This window comes from Hippopotamus amphibius, chromosome 14, assembly GCF_030028045.1.
Source record: "Hippopotamus amphibius kiboko isolate mHipAmp2 chromosome 14, mHipAmp2.hap2, whole genome shotgun sequence".
NCBI classification, from domain to species: domain Eukaryota; kingdom Metazoa; phylum Chordata; class Mammalia; order Artiodactyla; family Hippopotamidae; genus Hippopotamus; species Hippopotamus amphibius.
The window spans coordinates 15,618,971-15,646,250 of record NC_080199.1 but is presented as its reverse complement, the minus strand read 5'-3'; the positions used below and the strand labels follow the sequence as shown (position 1 = coordinate 15,646,250).

Sequence of the window (27,280 nt, the reverse complement as noted above, 5' to 3'; positions counted from 1 at the left end):
GCCTGCGGCTTGTGGCCGCCTCCACCAGGCTGGCTCTTCGTCCCGCAGCCCCACACGTGCGCGCTGCTCCTGTCTCCAGGGCTGTGGCCGCAGGCGTCCTGGGGGCGAGCGCGGCGGCTGCGCAGGCGGGGCGGCGGGGTCAGGGCGGGCACCGGCGCTCCCCTCCCGGAAGCAGGTGGTTCCCGGCTCCCGCCCCGGAGGGTTCGCGAGGCGGCCGCGTCCTCAGCAGCCCCGCGCCGGCGCCTCCAGGAGCCGCGGGAGCCGCACCGCCGGCAGAGCCGCGCCACCCGGCCCCGCGCCCGCCCCGGCGGCAAGATGCTGCCGGTGAACCCGGAGGTGAAGCCCAATGCCAGCCCGCTGCAGGGCGCGAACCTCTGCTCGCGCCTGTTCGTCTGGTGAGCGCCCCGCGCGACCCGCCACACGCGGCCGCCTCGGTGCCCGTGCCTGCCGCTGCCGGGCCTTTGGGGGCCGCGGGGCCGGGCGAGGGGGCGCTTTCCACCGCGGGTGGAGCCTCCCCCCGCCGGCCGCCTGCTCCCCTTTGCGCCGGGGCACGCGGGGCGGGCGGGGGCAGGGGCGGGAAGGGGGGCCCGGGGAGCCTGGGGGCGGCGGTGCGGGGGCTCCCTGTCTTGACGCCGCTGCCCCGCCAGCCTCCAGCGCCAGAGAGCAGGGGGAGCCGCAGGAGCAGGAGGTGGGGAGGCGGAGAACAAGGCTGCCCAGGGGTCACCGCCCGGGGGAGAACAGGCTGGACCCCCCGCCCCCTCCGCCCCACAGACAGGCTCTACTCTTAGCCAGCTTCCCCCTACCTCTCAGGACTTTGCAGTTCTGAACTAAAGCGGCATCTCCCCAACACCCACCCCCACCTCCTTTTTTTCTCCCTAGGCAAGCAGTTTATGAACAGCTTCCTTTATCTAATGAGTGCCCTGCACCTTTGTGGTCTTTCAGTAATGTCCCCACCTTTCCCTATATTCCTTAGGTGACAGCTGCCTTCCAGCTCCATCGGGCTCCCTGTGTCCCTGTGTCTATGACCATGTCTTCTCTCCCTCCCTCCATCGCCCCTCCTGTGGCTCTCACTGTGTGTCCTGATATCTAGTTGTAGCAAATTTCCTGTGGGTAAAAAACACTAGTGTATTTTATGTAATGCATGGGGACGTTATTCTTGAAAACGTTTTGCTTTTGCCTGGGACACACTGAGACGACTGGAGTATGTACTTGACCAGCCCCTTTCCTTATTGTGAATATTTCTGCTTCCACCTTTGAGGCCACTCTGGGGATGGGGTCCGTGAAGCCTGTGGGGGTCTTATCCAGACCTCTAGCCTTTAGAGAAGCAGTGCATGGTCTTTATGTAGGTGATCGTCCCCAGGAATCATTTGGTCCTGAAACCACTGAAGGGTTCTTGAGCTGGGATGAAATACACCAATGAAAAACGGCTCAAAGAGGTGAAGCTCTTAACTATAGTTTTCCATCTAGTAGCTGGGACTACTAAGTAGGTGGGCCTGAAGCTTTGCACTTTAATCACACTTGCGTGATTACTAGATCTTTTGTTTCTGGACCCTAATCCATTCATCTGTCCGAAATTCTGAAATTTCCTTCTTTTATGGGACAGCCTGGGGATCCCCAGGGGATGGGCCCTCCTATGCTTGTTTTGATTGTGGTGTATTTAGTGTGTGTAGCTATGTCTCTTGGCCATTTGATGGCCCTTGAGGAAAGAGGGGCCTAGAAGAAGGAAGTGGTTGACATAAGTAATAATCAAGTCGGCAGACATCTCCTTAACCTCAGGCCGGGCAGGAAACACTCCAAGCACCTTCTGTCTGTGGATTTTCACAGTGTGTGTGTGTGTGTGGACATGGGAAAGTGAGGACGTCTCATGGATGTTGATGGGCACCCATTGCCAGTTTTCCTGCTGGAAGGGAAGGGGCTGTTACCTCTTATTTCACACCTGAAGACCCTGAGCAGGGAGGTTGAGTGAGTTGCCTACCATCACACAGCTAGTAAGTGGTGGAACAGGATCCCAAAGCAGGCAGTCTGGCTCCCGAGCCTGTGTTCCTTGTGTAGGTAACTGCTGTTCTTCTCACCAGATTGGTTGCCTGGAGTTGTGCCAGGGTCCTAGCCCAGGCTAAGACCCCTTATCCTGGCGGGGAAGGTTCTTCATCCGCTCGGATTCTCACAGCCAATAATTAAAGGAATGGCGATACTAGAACAGCACAAGCTTTATTCAATGGCCAAAGAATGGAGAAGAAGAATAGTTCACAAATCAGCTTCTCAACCCAGTTTGGGCTGAGACACTGTATGTATAGGAAGGTTGAGGTAAAAGGGAGGGAAAGGAGTCAGGAGAGGGAGGAATATTCATGACTTATCTGAGAACAGGGGTGTGGTTTGGGCCTGAAACTGAGGCAACCCTCCTATTCAGGCCCTGTATGGGCTCTTCAGGTTGCTCTCATGGCCATTGTCAACTGTCCTGGCACTGGTGGGGGTGTCATTTAGCTGCTAATATATCACAGGGAGCGCGTAATGAGGTTCAAGGTCTACTGGCAGTTAGGTCTTCCGCCATCTTGGGCCTGGCTGTTTCTAACCAGGTCTTATTTTTGTCTTTGCAGCTTCCTCCTTTTATGGTGGAGCCTGAAACTCAGATAAGAGCCAGTGGTTTCTATTTGAGGGAGGGACAGAGGTATAATTCTGGGGCAACAGCCTGATAACAATTCCTCCCTTTCCTTTTTACTGCTCCTCGTTCCTGAGGGACACTGAGGGGGCGAAGGTCGGTCTTCTGAAACGGCTTCCTGCTGAGCACAGATGTTGTCATATGTTGGGTTAGAGGAGCAGAATTTTTCCTAATTCAACTAAAATAAGTCTGTCATCTTTCTGGAGTCCCAATTGCTCATACCTCTGGGCAAGGACCACCTGCAGTTTGATTGCCTCAGTTCTCCAAGTGATAAAACTAATGAGGCAGTTGAGCATACATAGACCAAAGAACAAGAGAGGAAGATTAACTGTAAGGGCTCCTAAGAATGGCAGAAGCCTAGGGAAGCTGGAGATCGCCCTTTTGACATTGTCCCAAATTTGTTTAGTCAGGCCCTTCTTGTTCTGGATAAAATGTAGCCAGGCAGCCTTCTCTAACAGTCAGATTGCACTGTCTTCTATTTAACCACTCATGTTAATATAGAAACAACAGAAAATGTTTGCAGGGGCCCAAATTCCCCCTTGATCAGCCAGCAGGTAAGTGAGAGCTGTGCAGTGGTGGAGGGTCATGTGGGCCAGAGGGTGCAGTGAAGATTGTCTGATTCTAAAGTTGGACCTGGGTTCTCTAGTTCTCCAGGCCACTGTCCAAGTGACTTCTGTTATAGTTACGGCGTTATAAATTGTTCCCCATGCTGGGCTCCCCAAGGATGCTACAAGGGTGACCACTCCTGCTGGTACCAGTCCAGCTCCCCTCCTGACTAGATGAATGGCCCCCTGTGGTTGGGAGGTGGGGTGAGTGTCATTAAAACCTGGATGTAACCTGGGTCGGGAGGGCACCACCTGTCGCCCAGTGTCCGCTGGTATAGTTTTCTTGGAGGCAGTTTATGGCCCAACCATGGGTGGCCCTGGCCACAGGGGCCCTAAGGAACCAATACCCCTCAGGGCCATACACCGTTTGTGGGTTTTCTTGAGTTGTGTTTAGGCTGATGGTGGTGCCCTTCCATCCAGGGTGCTGGCTCCGTAGGCCAGGCCCCTCTGGGTCTGGTGAGATCCTGTTCCGAGAGCCCTTAGGCATGGGGACTGTGTAGTCGGCCTTGCCTGTAGGTGGGGAGCTCATGTCGGAAAGGTTGGTCCGGTCCCCAGAAAACAGAGATTTGACCAACACATACGCCTTTTCCAGGGTTGGGTGTCAATGGGGGCAACCTGATGTCCCTGGGCAGACGCATGGGCGTGGAGGAATCAAACTGTAGTTTGGTGATGCTGTCACCTGTGAGTGGAGTCCCCTGAAAGTGTGGGAGGCTGTATTTATTCCCTGACTGAGGCAGACAATGGGAGACCCAACAGTCCATAAAATTCCAGCCCTTTTGAACTTCTTGTGTTACATTTGAAAAGAAATTACTCTTCCAGGGAGTGATACCAGGGAGGACCATGAGAAGAATCACCCCGTGCATTTTAGTTGGGAAGGTGTTACTTATCTCTGGGATGTCTTCAGAAGGTTGGGTTCGGAAAGAGGCTCGCATGAGTGTCCTGGCTGAGGGGAGTCTGACAGGGCTGTGAGGAGGTCAGGGTCCAGAGCCTGTTTGACTCAAGGGTGTTATATCTGTGAGGTGATTCCCGGTAAGAATTCCTTTGTGTTAACAGCTGATCTAAGGAGATCTTAAGACCACAAGGTTGCATCTGCTTTGAGAATGACTGGAGGTATCCTTGAGTCTGATACTGTTCAGAAAGTTGAAGTCCTCAGTGATACAGGAACCTGTCTGCAGCCTTACTCACGGTGGCCATTCAGCTGTTCTGCGTGCCTGAACCACAGTTACTTTATTTTGATTTCTAAATGTATTTTTCCTTAATAATTAAAGCAGATGTACAATGTATGTTCCAAAGGCCACAAACAGGCTGCTTTAGTTAAGTTTTATTTTATATAAGCCAGAGTGACTTCCCTATACCTTGATATATGTGTGTGTGTATAGGCATATACCTGATTTTCCCCCATATCCTTATATATTTAAAATGTAGACTTTTTTTTTTGGCAAAGCCCGTGACTGTAGGATTCTAATTAGACAGTGCTGTGTAGTATGGATATCCGTCACTCTCCTTTTCTCTTAATTTTTAACAGGTGGCTAAACCCCTTGTTTAAAATTGGCCACAAGCGGAGATTAGAAGAAGATGACATGTACTCAGTGCTTCCGGAAGATGGCTCCAGGCACCTTGGGGAAGAGCTGCAAGGGTGAGCAGCAGGCAGAGAGGAGAAGGGGAAGGAGGAGTGAGAACGTCTCCGTGTGGCTCACGGTGTGGAGTGGGTTTCGCCTCCTCCGGGCTCTTCTGGAGCCTCCTTCCCCTGACACTGCACGCTCACCCCCCTCAGGCTGAGCCCGGGCTTAGCCCACTTTGGAGGCTGGGGGCCCTGTGTTTCCTGTGCGTTTGTGGACGTGGAGGGAGCCAGCAGCCCAGGCCTTGGACGCAGAGCTCTGTCCCCGGAGGTGGTGTCCCTGGAGGAGGCGGTCTGCCCTCTTGGGCTGCTCATGGTGCTGTGACTCCAGCAGGAACTTGTTTCCCGAGTCTGAGACTCTTTCCCTCAAGGCCTGTTTTTCTGGTGCTTCAGGGTCTGCAGGGCTCATCTTTCAGGACCCCTGCAAGCAATTAGCCAGCCTTTACGGGGCAGCCACACAGCACCCTGTAGTAAAGGCTTCTCCTCCCCTCTCTCACCTCCCCTGTTTTGCCTCTGGAGGGGCTGTTCATTACTGTGCTTTGTTTCTCATCACAGGTACTGGGACCAAGAAGTTCTGAGAGCCGAGAAGGACGCACGGGAGCCTTCTTTAACAAAAGCAATCATAAAGTGTTACTGGAAATCCTACTTAGTTTTGGGAATTTTTACATTTCTTGAGGTAAAAGCTTTTATATACAGTGCATTGCTTTTCAATGTATGTGGGTCAGTACTGAGATGGGTGGAATGGGTGGGGAGAGGGCCAGTAGCTTAAGGTGTAAGGATAAATCTTGTCTAGGAAACATAGTGTAGCTCAGCGGTTGTATTTATCTTTAGAAGGGACAGATACTTAAAGATCTGGACCTCTGGGGGATTATTATTTTTCTTTTAACCAATTAAAACATAGTGTCATGGGAGGATGGCCCTGAAAAGGAAAGATATTTTATATCATGTTAGGAAATTGTTGGTGATCAGTTAATGATATAAATGCTGAGTGATCCTTGACCAAAAGAAGATAGTACAACCTCAAGGAATATGTGCCCTGTGGGTTGGAGGAAGTACGTTTGGACCAGAGCCCCAGTAACATAAGACATTTTACAGGCGCTCAGCAAATAATAATTAACTTGACCATTTATCACATCTGATAAATGCTTTCCCAAGAAGGTATCATTGCCTCTCCCCTTCCAGCAGAGCAGAACTGGGCCCTGTGTCTGGGCTGGAGCTGCCCAGAGCTCCCAGGAGCACACCCTTCCCCAGGCTGCCCCCTTCCCAGTGGGTTGGGCACTGAGAGCTGAAGACCCCACCGTGGGGAGGAGCTCCAGCTTCACCATGAATTATGGAAAATTCGTGCACCACCCATGCTGGTTTCTGTCCCTGGCTGTAGGGGTGGATTGCTGGTTGAAGGGGGGGTCTTTGTCACCTGGCATTTGCAGAGGGTGTAGGAGGGGATGTGAAGGCTGAAAGCCATGAGGTCAGTGACCTCCATGACCCTAAAGGTTCTGGGTTAAGATCCCCAGTGAGACAGTTCCACCTGGAGACACAGGGTCAGTCAGCCTCCCTGTTCTGGCTGCGGCTGCTGGAGGTCTGCTCCAGACCCACCTGGATGGCTCATGTTCTCTGTGGTACCTTAGTGCTGCCTTAGGGGCATGGGCAGCCTGTGAGTGTCTGAGAGCAGGAGGGATAGAAGATGCATGTTGCTGTGAAAGAGTTGTTTTAGGTAAAGATGGTGACTACATTTTGTTGGGGGTGAGGTGGGCAGGTCAGGTGGTTTGTAGATGGGAGGCATGGCTCTTATTTAAAAGGCTCTGTTGTATTGAGGGGCACTGCAGGCAGTGGGCAGCTGGGTAGGTGAAGTCTGCCCCACACACCTGGAGAAACCAGAGAATCTGTCAGCTCACAGGTGACTGGATGGTCCTGGGACATTGAGTTCTCATTGATGACAAAGGTGGGTTGGCCACTGTGCCAGATAGTTGGGATGTACATGGGGCACAGTGTCCAGTGCCACCTTAGAGAGGGCACCTACTACCTAGATACTGCAGTGCCTTGGGAAGGGCAGGGTGGAGTGTTGATTTCAAAGTTGTCCAGCCCCAGAAATACTTCCTGCTGGGGGTCCCGGAAGGCCAAGCCTGGGGGCTGCATAGGGTGGCAACTGGTAGAGACTGGCCCCTCTTTCAGGAGGTTGCTTGTTGGGTGGTCATAGAAAATTGGGGAGCTGAAGACCTGGCAAATGTGGGGGCTCATCCTCTGTAGTAGCACTAGAAGTACTAGTAGCAGTAACAGGAGCTTATACTCAGTAGTCATGGTGGTGGCAACAGCAGTGCTCTTAGTAGTGCAGTAATAACAACAGTACATACTTAAAAAAATATCAATATTATGTATCAAGAGCTGCTATAAGCACTTTACTTGTAACATCATTAAATCCTTTGGCTAATTCGAATAAGTCATAGGTATAATATTACCCCTATTTTAGAAAAGAGGACACTGAGTGCCAATTAGTTACATCATGTGCCCGTGGTTACGTGAAGCATAAAGGACAGACTGAGGTTCCATCTCAGGTGCTCTGACTTCTGAGAATGACCCTCTCAGTGACTGAGAGCTTGTCCAGGATCAGGAAGGCTTGAGAGCTTTGTCTTCAGGGTCTCAGACACACCCATCCTGAACTTGGCCTAAGGGTAGTAAATAGGATGCAAAGAACTCTTTGGAGCAGCACGTCAGATTGGGGATCGTAAATGAGGGTGGGGTCCTGGTGACCGAGTTCCCCTGGTGCCGGAAGTGACGGGTGCTGACACTTGCAGCAGCTTCATGCTGCGTTCAGATGGATCCCCAAGTGGATGAGGCTGTGGCTGCCCTGGTGAACTGCATCTAAACATCCATCCATACTCTTAAGAAACCATTCTAGACCAGCTCCTGGAGATGGACCAGTGGGAAGGTAGTGGGTCTTGGATGATGACTGCGTTGGGACTGATGACCCGGGCAGAGGCCGAGTCCTCTATGTTGTTACTTAGTGAGAGCGCCTGGTTGTTTGCTGAGAGCTGTATCTCTGTGAATCTGAGGGTGCATTTGCTTGGTGAGAATGAGAACCCCAGGTCAGTCACCTGAGGTCTTAGGGTGACAGCTGGGTGGAATCAGACAGTTCCAGGTGGGTAGCAGGTAAATCAGCTGTGAGGTGGAGCTGGGCTTTCTCCCAGGAGGGTGCTTGCTTGTTTGTGCTGTTCAGGCCAGTGTCTTGGTGGTTTACAGTGTAAAAGTAGACAATGGCCTGGATTCCCTAGGTGAGTGTGGGGGCTGGCATATGATGCTCATTCTAATAAGATAATAACTGGCAGAGCTCTTAGTTCTGTTGCAGTGAAGTCCATGGAGCTGTGGGTCATTAAAGCTCAAGAAGTGAACCTTGCATTTCCTTTTTCCTGACAGCCAAAAGAAACCTGAAATCCAAGCAAAAATACTCTTCTTTTCCTAGACTTGCCTGTTGACACTCCTTGGAGAAGTTAGAAAGAAATGATTTCTCATGACAAAGATAGTAAGAATCTGTTACATTTCAAAGATCTTTTCCAGGTGCAGTTATGAGTTTTTGGTGATTTAAGCTAGTTACTGAGTTAGATGGAAACAATATTGTTAAATAATTGATTTTATGAAGCATCTTCCCATTTTGTGACCTTCTATGTATGCTGTGGCTGGTCTTTGTATCTGAGATAGTGGAAGATCTGTACTCAGTCCACGATTCTCTAAAATGCAAACATATTTCCTCTGTGACCTCCAGGCCTCTTTTAGTTCCTCTGGTGCACAGAACGCCTCGTGGATCATCCATGATTCCCAAGCAGCGTGCTGTGACCACCCACAGCGCAGAACACACCCCCTCCCACCCCCACTCCCCACCAACTGGCAGCACCAGTGGGAAAAGGCAGGTGACGGCAGTCCACGGTGAGGCTTTTAAGGTTAGGATTTCGAAATGTGAAAACCTCTGTCCTGTGAGAATTGAGGAGTGATTGGAATGCTTGGAGAAACAAGCACCAGGCTGATGTTGAACGTGGAGCTCTTGCAGGCCACCCCTAATTAGAACAGAGCAGCGGGCGAGTTCCCAGCATGCCTGGCGCCTGTGTGCACCTCCATGGGGACCACGGGTTGGGAGGACAGGTCTCTGCCTGCCCAGGACCCTCAGGGTAGAGAGGAGGAGCCTAAAATCTCTGCCTGGGCCAGAGACACAAAGGCCGCCTCCCCAGGTCATCAGGGCCTTCTCTCTAAAAGATGAGGTCTCTGCCTGCTGCTGTGAAAGTGGGATGACCTCAAAGAGCAAGCACGGGTTTGTCCAGTACCTTCCTCTGAGAGGGGAGGAGTGACTGGAGGTTATGGTCTCTTCCTGGAACCCTTAGAAATGGCCCAGGCTTGTTTGGTCACTTGGCCTTTGTTCAAGGACACTTTTGCTGATTGTCTCTGGTCCCAGTGGAGGAGGTAGGAAGGTACTTGGAACTCAGCTGATGGGCAGGAAATAAGCAGAATCCTCTGAGTTCCACAGTGCGGTTTGTGCCTTGATTCAGGATGGGTTCCCCAAGAGCTATACTGGGCCTTTGCATTTATTTTCCAACCCCTTCTTCCAAATTTCCCTCACTTTCACTCAACCCAGAAGACTAAGGAGTGTCTGCTGGTAGCAAAGATTCTGTGGGCTGTGAGCAACCACGGAGGACCACACAGCAAAGGAGCAGAGGAGGGAGCATTGAGCAAAGTGCACAGGGGACCTGCAGAGCAGACCTGCTGTGTGCCCCCTGCTGGCTCTTAAGTGCATAGCATTAGCCATCAGATGTTAGTAACATCCACAGTGATGACCTTGTGTCATAAATGAGGGTGATGCTTTTCAATCCATTTTCCTTTCTTTTTTTTAAGCATGTGTAAGAGTTTAATTGTACCGTTAAAAATTATTTTACTTGAAGTGTAATTGACTTACAATATTACATTAATTTCAGGTGTACCTCATAGTGATTCAATATTTTTATACACTATAAAATGATCACCACTATAAGTCTAGTTACCATCTCTCACCATACAAATCTATTCCAGTATTATCGACTGTATTTCCTATGCTGTACATTTCATCCCTGTGTCTTATATTATAACTGGACGTTTGCACTGAATCTCCCACACCTATTTCACTCACCCCCACCCTCCTTTGGTCAGAGTCAGGAGTACCTGTTTTTTCTAGCAGCTCTGTGCTCCTCTGTCAACTGCTTCCTGTGGTGGGTTTTTTTCTCTGTAGGTTTCAGAGAACATTTTAAAAATACAAAAATAGAACAGGATTGAAGGGTAGCAGGATGTGTCACCCAGAATATGCCTCTTTGGCATAAAGATTATTTTGAACCGATTATTTGTTTTATGAGAAATAGACACAGGAAAAGCTTTGAAGACAGAGTAGAAGTTACCCTTCTGTGAGGGACATTTACTTTGATAAAGGAAATCTCCATTTGTAAAGGTGTCTTTCTCTCTGTACTAGAAAGAGAAAAATGGCTCTAAATCACAGAAGAATCCTGTCAATGGAGAAGTTGTTAAGAAGGCTTAAATCTCCATAACAAACCCAACCCTACCCTAGTTTAAGCTCCTTTTCCTATTAACCTCTTATAAGTGCTCCCCCACACCCCCACCAAGCTTTCTGTTGTCTCTACCTGGAGATGGTATTTGAGGTGGTGGCTTGGGCCATCTCAGGGAGTTACTCAGTTTTCCTGGTATCTCTCACATATGCAGGAGGTATACATATTAATAAACTTCTCTTTGATTTTTTCTTGTTATTCTGTCATTTATTACAGGGAGTCTCGGCTAAGAATTCAGAAGGGTAGAGGGAAAATAAGCTGCTATGTGACCCTAAGCCAGCTTCAATAATTAGAAACTTATGAACAATCTTGATTCATCTGAACCTCTACTCTCACGTCCCAAGATTATTTTGAAGCAGTTCCTAGATATCACATCTTTTTTATCTATAAATATTCTAGTCTGTATCAAAAGATGTGGAATCTTCTGTCTATGCAATCCTAATCCCATTATTACGCATAAACATTAACTTTAATATCAATATCTAGCCAGTGCTCACAGTTGTCTTTTATCCCCCTTGTTGTTTGAGGCAGGATCAAATAAGGATCATTTGTTATGCAGGATGTATGGGTTGCTTTTCTATCGCCTTCAACCCACACCCTTTCCCTCTCAGTTATTTATTATTTTAAATGGAAGAAAACAGGTCGTTTGTCCTGTAGAAATTCCCACAGTCTGGATTTGGCTGATGGTCTCTCTCCTGTATCATGTAACATGTTCCTCTGGTACCTTAAGTTGGTGGTTAGATCCAGAAGCTTGATCTGACTCATTCAGGTTTCTCCCCCCTTTCCTCTTTGTAGGAGGTAGGCTTATAGTGTTGTGTACATCCCTTAAGAAGTAGATAAGGCCTTGCTGTTTTGTGTGTAACATTTGGAGGTATTCATGATCATAGCTCAAGATATGTTAACTCATTAGGGGTTGCAGAGTGGTGATATTCTAATTCTTACCTTCTTCATTTAGTAGCTGAAATATTTCTAAAAAGAGAAACTTGGTCATTATGAACTCTTTGGTTACCCTGAGCTATAATACGTATAGTAAGGGCAGGGGGCATTCTTAATATTCTTCACTCTTCTTTAATTTTCAAAATAATGAATTGGTTCCCCCCTGGGCCTAATGAGTTTTTGTTGTTGTTGTTTATTTTCTTTGTTTTTATGAGTATCAGTTTGAGCTCATGGATTTAAGCATTTCTGATGTGCTTCAGTCCATTACAACAGTTATGCTTATGCCAACCTTTGGCCATCTTTGGCCAGTGGCAGCTATCCAGGTTGGGTCCTAAGTCTTTTGCAAATAACCTAGAATTTTGCTAGTTTTTTTGCTTTCTGATATGTATGGCAAGATGTTTCTAGCTCATCTTGTATAGCTTTTGCTCCAGCTATTTCTCCAAGCAGCCCTGGCTCCTTTTAGGGGGAAATGATATTTAGAGGCTGCAGTCTGGGCATTAGAGGTGCTCATTGCTGCTGGGTTGGTTATTATTTCTCAGCTTTTTGATTGAACAAAGCTAGAATACTTTTTTTTTTTTGGTAAACAAATCATGAATTTCTGTGGTTATTTCCAATCCAAATCAGATTCAGGTCACTCATGTTTTTACTTTATCTTGTTAATCTTAGATTTGTATTTCTTTCCTCCCATCATCTATTCTCTTTTATCCCATGTCTAATTCCATTTCTCAATGATATCAATGTAATTGTTCATTTTAAAATCTTATAGTATGAACAGTATCACCCATAATATGACTTCTGGAAAGAATTCAGAGCTTTTTTTTGTAGTTCATATTGTCCTTAGGTAGGTGTATCACACAGGGAATGTGTTGTTTTCAAATTAACATACTAGATGGGTATGTATTTAGGTATTTTTGTTTAATTTTCCCCTGAAATTTTAGGAACTGATTTTTTTTAATTGTTTTATAATTAAAATACTGTATAATGTTTCCACAGTTACAAAGCCAAATTAATAGAAGAGGCTGTTTTTTAAAGAAGGCTGACATCCTTGTTAGTTCCATTGTAATTACTCCTCTCCTTTAAGAGGTGACTTTCAAAACAAATTTTGATTCATCTTTAAATTTGTTCTTTTCTGAACATTTAATTTTTCCTACTCTGCTGAATGAAAGGTCTTAATTCACCACTGGAGTCTCAAGAGTTTGGATTTTTCTTGGAAGCATGATATATGGTATGGAACTCTGGTTCAAACCTTTGTGGTACTTCTAGGTCCTTTAAATCAGGTATGCATCCTCTCCAGGTTCAGATGCCCAGATGTTGCAGGAGAGAAGGATAGCAGATGCTTACATGGGGATAGTTTGTTCATCCAGAATCTTCCATGGAGAGGGAACTTCAGGCTCCATCCTTAATCAGATGAACCTAAACGAGTTTCAGGAGGCTGGGCCTTGGGCATAGAGTGCTCTTAAGCCCTCCCAGGTGATGTTCAGGTGCAGTCAGGATGAAGACCACTGTGTAAAAGAGGACTGAAGGCATATCTAGAATCCTAATGGTTATGATTTCCCCAGGTTCACTGCTTTTCCTCCTTAGCTCTGGATCTTTCTCACCTCTACCTTTTGTCACCTGTTCCCCCATTTCTAAAGATTATGTGCCTATTCATTTTTCCCACATGCTCACTCTTTTCTCCTTATATGTTTCACTCAAGCGTATTTTCTTTGTCTGATAGCTTGTTTTTATTTCTTGTGTTTTCTTTATTTTTCTCGTGAATCAGAGACGGTAGAGTTGGGTGAGAAATATTTCAAATACATGGGTAAACATGGAGGAGGAACTGTACCCACTTGGGAAATTTTAGCATCTTACTATGTAAGAAGTTCCCCTAAGAAGCAAGATGTGGGGCCCAATGTCTGGTGCTTTCAGGAGGCTGAAACCAAGGACTTTGCAAGAAATGTCTGCCTCAGAGAACCTTGAATGATTGGACATTGTGAATTTATATTGGTCTCTTATGAAAACCCCTATGATTTCATAGTTGTGAAGAATTCTTGTATAGGAATAAAAACTTTATGGAAAGAACATTCATGGGCTCATAGATTGAGGTCAAATGTGAAGGGTTTATGGGAGCAATTTTTTATCTTGTTCCTGTTTATCCATAAAGTTTTAATTTGTTTACTCATTATCAAACCTAAAACTGATAATAACATATTTTTCAGCTGTCTTTTTTCTTACTAGTTGAGGATTAGGATCAAGAAAAGACAGAAGAGTGGATGCTTTGGGCCATGGATTGGCCTTTACTCCTTAATGAGGCTTGTTTTCTTGAAAACTGATCATCTTGCTCTGATCTGATCATCTTACTCATAATTTTCCAGCTAAACAGTGCTCCCTTACTTCTCTATAGTAGATGAAAACTTCTATGACCTCAGGGAAGGCAAGGCCATTGGTGCAGCCTATGAACGTGTGTGTACGCGTGTGTAGAGCAAGGCAGGAGTTTTGGGGTTTGATGTCACATACATTTGAGGGACAGGGACATATTACTGTAAATACCCTGATCAGGCACTAGTTGGTTGAGCAGAAAATTCATCTTAGTTTTGTTTTGTGTTTGGAGTTTTAGATTTTTCTTCCCTTCCTCTTGCACGTGGGTTCTTCAACTTCGGACAGACAGAAGAGGGCTACCAAAAGCAAACCCGTCAGTTGTTTATCATGTCTGTGTTAGTAAGGAGGAATTGCTTAGAAGGAAAAGCTTGTTTCAAAGCCAGCTTGCTGAAAGGTTTCCAAACTTTTGGCATTTTGTCCTTTGAGAAGTCAGTGGGGGAAATGTTGTTGAGGGCCAAGGTGCTTACTTTTGGTAACTTGGATTTGTGTGAGTGTTTGGTTTTCCTTGACGGGGGAGAAGCGTACTTTCAAGGGGTAGAAGGGAGAAAGTAGGTTGTAGGGTGGAGTAGCCATTTGGCAGGGTAGGCAAGTGTTGCTGTTTCTTTATGTTTAGTTTTGGGAAAGAAAATTGCTTTCCCTAAGTCTTACTCTGGAGGTAAGCTACAGTGCCTCCCAACTCATTGGTTTAGGATTTTGATTTTTGCCTTGGGGAAGAGATGATTGATAATATTTCTTCCAAACCAGCACCTGTGTTGTATGGCGGATGGAGAACCACGGATGACATTTTTTTAGCTTGGCTTCTGCCGTGTTGAACTTTTGACTCCAAGGAACATCCCAGTTTCCAGAGGGTAGAGACATATTGATGCAGTGCCCCCTGAGCCCGAGAGCCTGGGAAGCTCCCAAGCCTGGTGTCTTTGTGATGCTCCAACAGAAGCTGGTCTCCATTCTCTTGATCTTCGAGGGTGAGTCAAAAATTATCAGCACTCCAGCTGTAGAATTTACGGAAGTTTTAATATAACCAGAGTGTGGATAATTTTTGACTCACCCTTATACTTGGGGTGTGAAAGACTAGATCTGTGTTTGTGCCAATGTCTCAGTTCATAAATGCTCTTAAAGAAGAAGGAGATCTAAGAGCCTGTCTCCCGTACATGTGCCATCTTGACTTTTTGTTTGGTTGGGACGTTGAGAGTACAGGGGACAGGGGCACACTATCAGCAGGGCTTGTTCATATAGAAGCAAATTTCTTACCTTCTGCCAGCTTTTTTGTTATTCATCTTAAGAAAAGGCTCACTGGGTATTTTGCCACATGTGTTCTAAAGCACTGTTTATAGTATTTATTGAGCATCCACAGTGTACTAAGCACAAGGTACTAAGGCTTTATTGTCTTTGAATGTAAAATTTTGGCTTAAGGTTAAAATTACTGTCTGCTTGTGTTATAAAAGGTAGATATTTTTCTTTTAGATGAGCCATGAATGTAGCATTTTCTCAAGATACCTTTTAAAAATACTAATAATAAAAGTAAGGTTTGTATTAAGAAAAACTGGTATGGCTTGCATTTCTAATTAAGGCTTTTTTCTTTTAGGAAAGCACCAAAGTAGTTCAGCCCATATTTTTGGGAAAAATTGTCAGTTATGTTGAAAACTATGATCCCACCGATTCTGCCACTTTGTACGAAGCCTACGGCTATGCTGCAGGGCTGAGTGCCTGCGTGCTCATCTGGGCCATCCTGCACCACTTGTACTTCTATCACATTCAGCGTGTGGGGATGAGGCTAAGAGTAGCCGTGTGCCATATGATTTACCGCAAGGTAAGTGTCGTTTACTTCCAAAGTATGTACCTCTTCTGAAGCATCAGAGCATTTTGGGAAAGTTCTCTGTATATTAAAAATTTTGTAACTGGGATCACTTACACCTTACTAGAGAAGCTTGCTATTTGCATCAAGCCAATTTTGTTGTTGTTTAAGCAAACTTTACCAATAGGTAATGAAAAGTTTTCTATTAAGATCAGGTCAGGAGATCTGACCTTTGATAACTTTTATCCACAGGCTATTGCAATATTCCCACTAAATTTGTAATGAAATCTAATTAAAAAATAAGTATCAAAAGTATCAAATTGATTCTCAATGTTTTCATGCCTAAATCTCATAGTGGTATTTATGGCATTCTGTTGTTGGTCATTAAAACCTTCATTTACATGAAAGTTGTATTTAAAAGTGAACTTTAGTGATTGAATCTATAAAATTAAATCTAGGAGCAAAGAATCTATTTGAGAAAGGGAATGATTATATTTTTAAAAGGCCCGTCTAATCATATCCAGTAAAATTGTGTTAACCAAAGAAAAATATAAATGGAATCCATACCAAATATAGACTCACTATATTCTATAGTTATGATTGTTTTTAATAGTATTAAAGAAAATAGTTGGATATTTGGCATAAAAACTTGAAAATTTCCATTGTTTTTAGTAATTTTAGAGATTATTTGTTGTTCATTTGAGTTATTTTCATAATACACTTCCTTTTATCTTTAGTATGCATTATAGCAGTTTTAAAAAGACCTGATATGATGTGTTCAGTGTTTTTGTATTGAGAAATGTCATAAAATTATTTCATAGTTTACCGTGATCTTAACTAGTATAAAAGGAGGAAGGATTTCATGTGACTTTACAAAGAAATTGCCACAGATACACCTTGTCAAGAGCTGAAAGGCTCTGTATAAACTTGTTCCTGGGTATCTCTTTGCCAAGGGTTGTTTGCTTTAAAAAAAAAAAATCCTTATTTAACTGTATTTTATACTTGGAATTTGCTGAGAGAGTAGATCTTCAGTGTTATCACACACAAAAGGGTAACTATATGAGGTGATAGATATGTAAATTGGTTTTCCTACAGTAATCATTTCCCAGTGTATAGTTATATCAAAATATCATGTGGTACACCTTAAATACTTATAATTTTTATTAAAAAATAAATAAAATCCTCACTGAAAGCTAAAACCAAACAATTTACATGGAGATTATTGATTCTTTTACCTAGTTGCTGCTAATCTAGAGCTTCTGTTTCTTGGAAATGCTTTTCTTGGCAAAATGCAAGATGTCTTCTCGTATTTCCTTGAGCAGAGTCTGGTTAATCTCGGGGCTGTGTGAACCAGGGGCCTGGCATCTTTGTCTGTGTTTGGCTGCAGCACCTGAGCCACCTGGGTGACGTGGAAGTGGCGGTGGTACCCCCCATACACGCTGGTCAGGGGGCTTCCTTGTCATTCATCACCATCTTTTTTAATTTATTAATTAATTTATTTATTTATTTTATTGGCTGTGTTGGGTCTCCTTTTTGCTATACGCAGGCTTTCTTTAGCTGCGGTGAGTGGGGGCTACTCTTCGTTGTGGTGTGCGGGCTCCTCATTGCCATGGCTTCTCTTGTTGCGGAGCACGGGCTCTAGGCACGTGGGCTTCAGTAGTTGCAGCACATGGGCTCAATAGTTGTGGCTCATGGGCTCTAAAGCGCAGGCTCAATAGTTGTGGCGCATGGGCTTAGTTGCTCCACAGTATGTGGGATCTTCCTGGAGCAGGGATTGAACCTGTGTCTCCTGCATTGGCAGGCAGATTCTCAACCACTGCGCCACCTAGGAAGCCCCCATCACCATCTTTTTATTCTGTTGCACCGTCTACCTTTTAGGAGATGAATACTCAGATTTCCCCACAAATTAGCTAGATGTTTGTTTTCCCAGATCATGCTCACCTCCCATAAATAAATAGCAAATTTCATTGGAACCTCACTGTGAAAACTTTAAGTCGGGTTTGAGGTGATGGTTCAGTCAAAGCTCGCTCTTTGCTGTGCAGGTGAGCCGTTGTCCATCTGTGTTTCTTCTCTGTAGTAACACTTGGGAACATTGCCTTTAGGAAAACTGATCTGGCACGTTTGCTTATGTGCATGTAATCATCACCTAAAGTGATGATTGATTATGCCTGATTATGCCTGATTGTTTGATTATGCCTGAACGAATTGTCCCTGTATGAAGTCAGGAATTGCTGGGGTTAAACCATAGACGTAACCTGAAATTCTAGAAACACGGGAAAGACAAATTTCCTCTTGCACAGCCATGCGTCTAGAACCCTGCTGAGGTGCAGAAATAAGACACTTCTTTGCAGGTTTCAGGTGGGCTGATTCCTTGGGGCAAAAGCTGGTGCTGCAGAGCAGCTCTGAAAGGCCCCTCTGAAAGTTTGTGGTTTATGCTCAGGCCCCACCTCCTCATCCCTGGTCCTGGGAGAAATCAGGCTGGGGGTTAGAGATGGAATGGCTGCTCAGCTGGTAGTCACAGTGTGTCTACGCTGTGTCTTCCAGGCTTGGGCACTTCTCAAGGAGATCTCTAAGGCTTCACATCTGCTGCTTTCTAAAATGGCCCATTTTTAAAATGCCCTTTTCAGCTGAATTTTGAATGATCTTATGGGATGTATCATATATAAAAATGACTTGTCACTTATGTACCTTTCCACTACTTTGGTAAAATTACTTTTGGCTTTTGATAGTTGATTTTTTAAAAAATATACACAACATAACATTTATTATTTTAACTCTTTTTAAGTCCACTGTTTACTCACATTAAGTACATTCACACTGTTGTGCAGCCATCACCACTATGCATCTCCAGAACGTCTTCATGTTCCCTAACTGAAAATCTGTGCTTAGTGGACACTAACTCCCCAGTCCCCTCCCCACAGCCATCACCGTTCTACTTCTATGAATTTGACTGCTCTAGGTGCCTTATGTAAGTGGAATCATACAGTGTTTGTCATTTTGTGTCTGGCTTATGTCATGTAGCACAGTGTCTTCAAGGTTCATCCATGTTGCAGCAGGTGTCAGAATTTAAGTCATTTTAAGGCTGAATAACATTCCATTATAGGTCTATACAACATTCTCTATATCCATTCATCTGTCGGTGGACATTTGAGTTGTTTCCACATTTTGGCTGTTGTGAATAATGCTGCTGTGAACATGGGTGTGCAGATAATCTGTTCAAGTTGTGCTTTCAGTTCTTTTGAGTGCATCCCCACAGGTGGTATTGCTGAGCTATACACTAATTTCATGTGTAATTTTGTAAGGAACTTCCATACTCTTCTGTCACAGCTACATCATTTTACATTCACACTTGATCATTGATTTTTTTTTGTAACATAAGGGCTAAACGAAAAGTTTTTATAAACTATGACTTTTTTTTTGGATCAGTGGTTCCAGTTGGTGATCTTTTGAAACAGCTCATGGTGGTCTGTTCAGTTTCCTCAGATCTTTAGGGCATTTTCAGAACTTTTAACCAAATAAAGGGATTGTGCAACACAGGCTGTGTGTTTTGTAAAGTCAGCAGACTGGCATTAAGAACACAGTTTCCTCACAGGAACAGTGTTTTGAGCATTACGTATACTAATTTCAGAATGAGGAAACTAAGATCAAATTATTTGTGATGTCACACACAGAACCAATGATTGATTCCAGATTTATAGTCCAAGTCTCCTAATTTCTTTCCTTCAGGCAGCCTCTCCACTATCATTTAATTTGGCTCAAAATTACTTTAGTTGATTCTTAAGTCTTAATTTACATCCTTTTATACTTTGGGCACGTCCAAATTCATTGAAAAAGAGAGTGGAGAATTTTGCTTCTACCCCCATCCCTCCCTTTGTGGGGCATGGATGCTTCACATTGAAGAGCAGAAAGATTAATGTGGACCCCTAGAGCCCTGCTGTCATTGGTCATCCCTCCTGCTCGTCCTGACACCACTCAAGACCCCATGAAAACATGCTCCATTTTGTTATGTTGTAAGAGTGACTTGGTATCACCATAGGAATCCAATTCTCTGTCTTTTTCTCTTACTTCAGGCCCTTCACCTGAGTAGCGTGGCCATGGGCAAAACCACCACAGGCCAGATAGTCAACCTGCTGTCCAATGATGTGAACAAGTTGGATCAGGTAAGCTGCTCCCAAGGGATCCTCTTCCGTTTCCTCTCCTTCTGAGCGGGTTTAGCTTATTGGGAATCCAGGTGTCCATGTTTGGCGTTGGCCAGGATTCTGTGGAGGACATAACACAAGGGTTCTCTTTAGCCAACACTCATTGCTTCTGTGTTCAACTTAGATGTGTGTTGTCCTGTGGATGAGAGTTTTGTTTTTCTAATAACAAACAGGCAGCAGTGTTCTTGCCCAGCTTGGCTAGTGTCCCTAAAGGTCCTCCTGGAGGGGCCCTTCTTGGCCCGCTGTTGGTGTTGCTGGCTGAACTGTCCTCCTCCTCCTCTAGATCATGAAGGCCTGGTGGGCAGGGATTGTTCTTTCCCCTGTGCCCCGTACAGTGCCTGCTGCATAGAGAGCCTTCGATAAATAATGCCAAATGGGTGGTCCCTAGCCAGACACAACCTAGTCTCTGCTGTCCTGCCACACTCTTTTTTTTATACTACATTATGAAAAGATCACATTACCCATGGTGTTGTAGCTGCTGGTCAGATCTGTATTGCACTAGACCACTTCTCTTTCAATTATTCGTTCATCAGACATGAAGTAAGGCCCTTACTCAGACTCAGGGATGATTAAGCCTTAGTTTTTGCCCTAGAGAAGCCACAGCCTGTCAGGGAGGTAAATATACAAGTAATTACTGGAGAGTTTCGTAGGTAACATAACATAGGCTTTTCTTGGGTTCCAGGGAGAAATGGGAGCTCAATTTCTGTGAATGTTACCAAGTACATGTCACCTGTAATCATTTCTGTTTAGGTTCCTGTCTCTTCCTTTAGAGCAGATTGTTTTTGTACTGTGTCCTAACTGGTTTTGTTTTCATACAGTCCTAAAAAGGCTTTGTCTTTGTCTTTTAAGGTAACGATATTCTTGCACTTTCTGTGGGTGGGACCACTGCAGGCTATCGCAGTGACCGCCCTGCTCTGGATGGAAACAGGAATATCATGTCTTGCCGGAATGGCGGTTCTAATTATCCTTCTGCTTTTGCAAAGCTGCATCGGGAAGTTGTTTTCATCACTCCGGTAAGAGAAACACTGGTTTAAAAAATAGATGATATGTAATTGGTAACATCCACAGTCTGCTCAATGCTTTTGTTCAAAAACAAAATAAATACCTTCTCTGCTCTCTTCTTTGCATGCGTTGTTGTCCCTTTGGGCCTCAGCTGAAGACCTTCAGGCTCAAGGCTGGAGGCTGCTTTTGAAGTGGGAAAGGTGGAGGCATTCGCTGGATCCTCCCAGCACCATACCTGAATAAGTAGACTGTCCTTAAGCAGAATGTACCAATGTCGAAGTTATCTAAACATTATTAAAAATTATAATCTTACAGGCCCATTTTGAGCTGCATATATTTTTGTTATGCTTGTGTTAGAGCCATTTTCAGGTATGTATGTTCATGTCTTGTTTTAATTCAGTGTTTCCATTAAGTTATAAGTGTCCCAAGGCCAAGGTTGACCTTAGTTATGTCTTTATAAACCCTACATTCCTAGCAACATATGTGATGGAAAAGTGGCTGGTGGTGAAGTGTTTAACGGTGATGAGTTAGACCTGAAGCAGGTCCCAGAGGGTTGAAGGTGGGTCATTGTCCAGGTTTTCAGGTGATAGAGATGTTGTGCTATTTGAAGTGCATTGAGTTTTTTGGGGTTTTTTTTTGTTGTTGTTCATTTGTTTGTTTTTGGTGACTTTCTCTGTAATTTTTCTCTACTTGAAATTTCCTTTCCTCTCTTTGCTGTGAAAAGGTGTTCCTTATCCTTTGAGGCCCCATCCCAATGCTACCAGGTCTCTGAAGCTTTTCTTGCTCACTTTTCCCAGTGGAATTAACAGCCACACCTTTTTTTGCTCCCCAGAATTTTACTCCTATTTTATTACAGCATAGACACTGTCTTCTTGTTAGATTACTTTCTGCCTTCCCTACCTAACTGTGACCTTCTTGGGCCGATGGTTTATACCTGACTCATTTCAGGTCTTCCTTAGCTGATACTGCAAGTTCTCCAAGTTACTTCTTGAATTGGGCTGAATGGTTGACTTCCTAATTGAAGTCTTTTTCTCCGTTTGTACTTTGAGTAGGACCTGCCTGTATTGTCAGCACAAAAGAGCTGTAGGGAATCATTTGATCCCTGGTCTCGGGCTGGGCTGCTGATGTTCCTGATAAGGAAAGCTGGGCTGTGCTCACTAAGGCTCATCTCTCACGTCTGTCGCCTTAGGAGTAAGACCGCAGCTTTCACAGACAACAGAATCAGGACCCTGAGCGAAGTTATAACTGGCATCAGAACAATAAAAATGTGTGCTTGGGAAAAGCCTTTTGAAGACCTTATTACCACATTGAGAAGGTAAGTGTTTGTATATATCATACCATATGTTTGTACTTTTTATTTGCTATTTTTACTGAATGAATTTAGAAGTCTTACCAAGTTTTCACATTAAGGTGAACTGAAATACTATCCATCTACCCCTTGCACGTGGCAGGAGGGTTAAGTAGAATAGGGGAGATGCCATTTTAACCTGCTCTTCCATGTACCATCTTCTTAAAGTAAAAAATATATACGCTTCTTAGTTATATAGAAATGAAATTCCAAATATTTCTTAATAACGCAAATCCCAAATAAGCAATGATTCTAAGATGTTAGTATTTGAGACAATGATATTTAAACTAAAACTATAATATGTGTTGATGTAGCACAAAAGGGGAGATTATAGAGATTGGGTACCTGTATCAGGCTGAACTACATGAGTAACTATTATTCATTCCAAGTAGAGCCATGAAAATACTGATCTTTTTGCTTTGCTTTATGTTTGTAGAATTTTTTCCATCTTTCATTTAAATATCTGATGAGTGTTTATACTCCAGCACAGGATACTTAGAATTCTCTAGCAGCTCCCTGTCACCTCTCACTTTGCACCTTTGTGGGGGCCCCTCCCTCTGCTGGGAGGACACTCCCATCTTCCTTCTTCTCTGGCCTCCGCCAGGCCTGACTGACTCCTGCTCATCTTCTCAGGTTCCATGTGTGTGTGACTTGCCCTGACTCCACAGCTCCGAGTCACACGCCTCAGCTCTGTGCTGCGTGGAGGCTGTGCTGGCTCCTCTATCTAATGTCTTGGTTTCTCACAATTTTGGAGTTGTTTATTCTTCTCCCCCACAAGTTCATGATCTCCTGATCCCCCACTGTGACTTTCTGTCATCAGTGAGGAGCCTAGCACAAGAGTTGTGGTTACATTCGCTTGTTCAATGAATGTTCAAATTCAGTCTGATTGACTGAATATTTTTAAAAGTGCGACATTTAGCCTCCATTTAGTTGGAGAGTGAGGTGGTGATGCAGGGTGCGGCCCTTGTGTCGGGCAGACCCCCGGGTGTGCACTGTGTAATGTCTCCATGACGTGAGGGATGGTTTATCTTAATCTGCGTCCACTCCCTAGAAAGGGGCCACTCACACAGGGCACTGAATTCATGTCTTGGATGTCGAGGCTTCTTTTAAAACCTGTTTCCTACTCTCTTTTCCAGAAAGGAAATTTCCAAGATTTTGAGAAGTTCCTTCCTTAAAGGAATGAATTTGGCATCATTTTTCACTGCAAGCAAGGTCATGATTTTTGTCACCTTCCTCACCAATGTGCTCCTTGAAAATATGATCACAGCCAGCCAAATGTTTGTGGTGGTGACGCTGTACGAGGCTCTGCGGTTTACGGGCACCCTCTACTTCCCCATGGCCGTCGAGAAGGTGTCAGAGGCAATCGTCTGCATCCGAAGAATCAAGGTTTAGTGACTTGATATAACTCTCTTAACTTGTAGGTGGATTTTTTGTCAAATGCCTTCTTTTATTTGATGTCACCATGTTCCAGGTAGGCGAGACTTAACTCTCCCAGTGCCAAAGCTGGCTGTCGTTCCAAAATGTCTATGGTCTATATACTCCCCTCCCTTCTTAGGTAGAGTGTATTACAAATATCACAAGATCCCTGCTAACTTATGGGCAGCATTCGCAGTGGCACAGGACTCTAGATATACAAGTAATGACTTCAGGGCTATTAAAATGTCTAAAAGCAGGAGAAGCAAACAGATTGCATCTCCTGTGCTAACTCGAATGACTAGGTAGTAACTGAGTTCAGTCCTGGGGTGAATAGGATTCCTCTCTGGGCCGGGAGGGAAAGAATTTGCTGAGAGGTCCCTGCTCCTTGGGCAGAAGAATAGCCTCAGCTTCACTTAGTTCTCTGTTTAGAAATGGGTTCTTTCCTCCATAGATGCTTTGCTTGTTGACGTCTGAGCAGGCCTTTTGCATCTGCCTTTCTGTCCTTGCCTCTTTTCACTCACTGCTTAATTCTCTCTCTAGCTGCCTCTTCCTTTCAAATCTGTGATGCCCACCATACCTACTGCCTCCTTTTCCTAACTAACTGTCCCTAAATTGCCAGGGGCAAATAAGTTACATCATCCAGATAAGGGCCTGGCACATAATGGATGCTTAGACATTTGCGTGTTTATGACTAGGTCTAAAATGAAAATAAATTGCCTCTGGGAGCTAGCCTGGGCGTGAGCTTGAGTGTCTGGACTTTATAAAATATCCAATTTGTTGTGTTCCTACTTTTCCACAGTGATGGGCAGCCAGTAATATATACAGTGAAATTAGAAAGCTCTGGCTATGGAGATAGTTTATTTTTGTGTCTTGCCATAAAATCTGACATTTTTTTTGAATGAAGTTTGTATATTATAAAAAACTATTACCCATAAAACAAATCAGTCATACGGGGTCAGTTCTGGTCCCCTGAGTTTATCATTCTTTCCAACAGGGGCTTCTAGCCACACTGTTAAAGATTGTCCAATAAAATTCTGTTTCATAAAGTTCAATAAAATTCCCTTTTCATGGCATTCACATCTTGAAACAGGACACTTAGGAATATCCTTGGACTGGAGGGATGTTCTAAGGTCACACGGTAACCTGTGCAGATGGAGGCTTCACACGTGTGTTGTGCTGCTGGGGTTTTGTTATTGTTGCTGCACCCGCTGTCTTCCGTCTCTGCTGCCAGGGCTCCCTGTGTGGTCCAGGCACTCCTGAAGCCTTTACAGGTCATCTCATTTAATCCTGACAGCAACTGAATGGGATAAGCATGAGTGTCCTCACTTTACGGATAAGGAAACCAGGTTCCTGTAACAGGTGAACTAGCTCCTCCATCCTGACACAGTTTGTTAATGACGGAACTAGGATTCTGCCCAAAGCCTAGTTTCTTAACCACTGTTACATTATTGTTTTCTTAGTACCTTCTGGCATGTGGAATATCTCCTTAAGTGTTGTTTTCATCATCTGGTCTCACTCTGAAGACCTTTAAATGTTCCCTGTTTCTTGCAGAATCAAAATTTTAAACTCTAGGCTCCACTGGCTGCTCTCTTTGTTTCCCAGCTCAGGACCCTTGACTCTGGCTGGGAAGGGAGGCTGTCTGTGACCTGCCACATTCATCCCCACTTTTGGTCTTTGCTCACTCTGTTCCACACCCTGGGCTGCCTTTTCTTCTGTCCTCGATTTAAGCAAATGCTGCTGAGCCTCTAGCAGCCCCATGACCCTCTCCCAGCACTTTCGTTCACGCTGATCTAGGGCTTCCATTTATGTGCTTGGCCAGTCCCGCACCACCCAGCCTCCAGTCAAGTGGGGTGATCCTGACTCCCCAGGAGTATTCTAAGCCCCTTCACAGCAGACTGTATCTGGCGGTTCTTTTGCATAGTGCCCGGCCCATGTTGGACACATCATGGGCATCAAATAAACACTGGATTGACTGAAACAACAGTTGCAGGAAACAGAGAGACCCCACAGAGGCCCAGGGTGGCCCAACCTGTACCAGAAGCTGGAGAAATGCGGAGGGAGGGAGCAGACTGGAGTAGGTATTCCTGGAACATCGGGCCTTGTGGGGGTGGGGGGTCTCAATCCAGGGAAGCTGGGTCTTATCCACAGTGGGAATAGGTCTGAATCTTCCCCTTGTTCTGCGTATCCATCTGTGTATCAGACCAGCCTGACGACTTGGTGGATCTGGTATCTAAAGAGAGGAGCTGTCCCTGCACAGCCCGGTGTTACTGCAGACTCTGCTGGCCTGGCCTCTGGGCTGGGCTCTAGAGTCTTGATTAACAAAATTAGACTGTCTTGCTGGCCATCATGAAATAAAAGAAGATTAACACCATGAGGCTTTATGCTAAAATGCATGTCTAGTCTGAAGGTGATCTTGAAACAGAATTCCCTCCTCTTTGGAGTTTCAGTCTTTTTTCTCTTAAGATTTTTGACTAATTGGGTAAGGCCCACCCACATTATGGAAGGTAATCTATTTTACTCAGTCTACTAATATAAATATTGATTTCATCTGAAAAATGCTTTCACTGTAGTATGTGTTTGAGCAAGTGTCTGGGGACTGTGGTTTAGCCAAGTTGACATAAAATTAACCATCACACCCTCTTGAATCCCCATCTCTTCCTCTGAGCTGCTGAATGTGACTTTGTCCTCACTAAGCTGTGTGTCTGTGGATTTCTTTCTCTCCCTGAACTCCAGACTTATCTAAAGGGTGGGTACAGTGCCTCCTTTATCTTCATACTCCTCACAAATAGCAAGTGCAGCTGAAGGAACCATCCAACGCCATCATGTCTGGACTCCTGCAAATGCCTAACTATGAAGCATGGTTTTAGTGGAGAAGCAGTAACTCTGATTCTCTGGTAGATTATGTGATGCAAGAAAGGGGTTCTGCAGGAGGTTTTCAGGGAATTGAGCTCAAATATTTGGGTAGGATTTTTTATTTTTCCCACCAAAATACAACTGAACTGTATGAGGCTTGAAATTCCTTCCCATGTAGGTATGTGCAGTGACATTAAAATTATGACCTGCTGAGAACTTTGAATCTTCCTGGGACTGACTTTGTCAGGCTGCTTTGTGTCCTCATGAAGGAAGCACTTTTGATTTGGGCAAGAAACCTAAATTCTCCATCATGTGCATAAAATGTGGCAGGAGGGTGGTCTAGGAATTTAAAGGTCTGTTCAGCAGTAGTTTTTTTCAGTAAAGGCAGGACAGGTAGCCGAGAATAAGAGTACTGAGAAGGGTTGGTATTAGCATGGCAGACTGCTTCCTGGTGGGTTGAAGTAATCAGTGAAAGATTTTTTTTTTTTCTTTTAGATCATAGACCCTTTTTCATCCCATGTAGTTTCTACAACCCTTTAAAAACTAGCTCTGTAGTTCATCAGAATCACCTGGAGTGCTTATTAAAACTAAATGATCAGGCTTCCCTGGTGGCACAGTGGTTAAGAATATGCCTGCCAGTGCTGGGGACATGGGTTCGAGCCCTGATCCAGGAAGATCCCACATGCCGCAGAGCAGCTAAGCCTGTGCGCCACAACTACTTAAGCCTGTGCTCCTAGAGCCTGTGCTCTGCAACAAGAGAAGCCACTGGAATGAGAAACCTGTGTACCACAAAGAAGAGTAGCCCCCTGTCACCACAACTAGAGGAAGCCCGTGTGCAGCAACTAAGACCCAATGCAGCCAAAAAATAAATAAATAATAAATCTTTAAATGAAAAAAAAGCTAAATGATCACACCTTGGAGGTTCTG

The 27,280-nt window shown here is 44.8% G+C and overlaps 1 protein-coding gene across 2 annotated transcripts in view; it reads left to right on the top strand.

The window, feature by feature from the left end:
- The first annotated feature begins 315 nt into the window (after positions 1-315).
- The window catches only part of LOC130835676 (ATP-binding cassette sub-family C member 4-like), a 175,740-nt gene continuing 148,775 nt past the window's right edge, over positions 316-27,280 (top strand). For both annotated transcript variants that reach the window (XM_057707374.1, XM_057707373.1), the window contains exons 1-8: positions 316-395; positions 4,787-4,897; positions 5,435-5,555; positions 15,326-15,550; positions 19,606-19,695; positions 20,584-20,747; positions 21,926-22,051; positions 23,221-23,470. In XM_057707374.1, coding sequence (XP_057563357.1) covers positions 316-395; positions 4,787-4,897; positions 5,435-5,555; positions 15,326-15,550; positions 19,606-19,695; positions 20,584-20,747; positions 21,926-22,051; positions 23,221-23,470 — 1,167 coding nt within the window. The remainder of the gene's footprint in view (positions 396-4,786; positions 4,898-5,434; positions 5,556-15,325; positions 15,551-19,605; positions 19,696-20,583; positions 20,748-21,925; positions 22,052-23,220; positions 23,471-27,280) is intronic.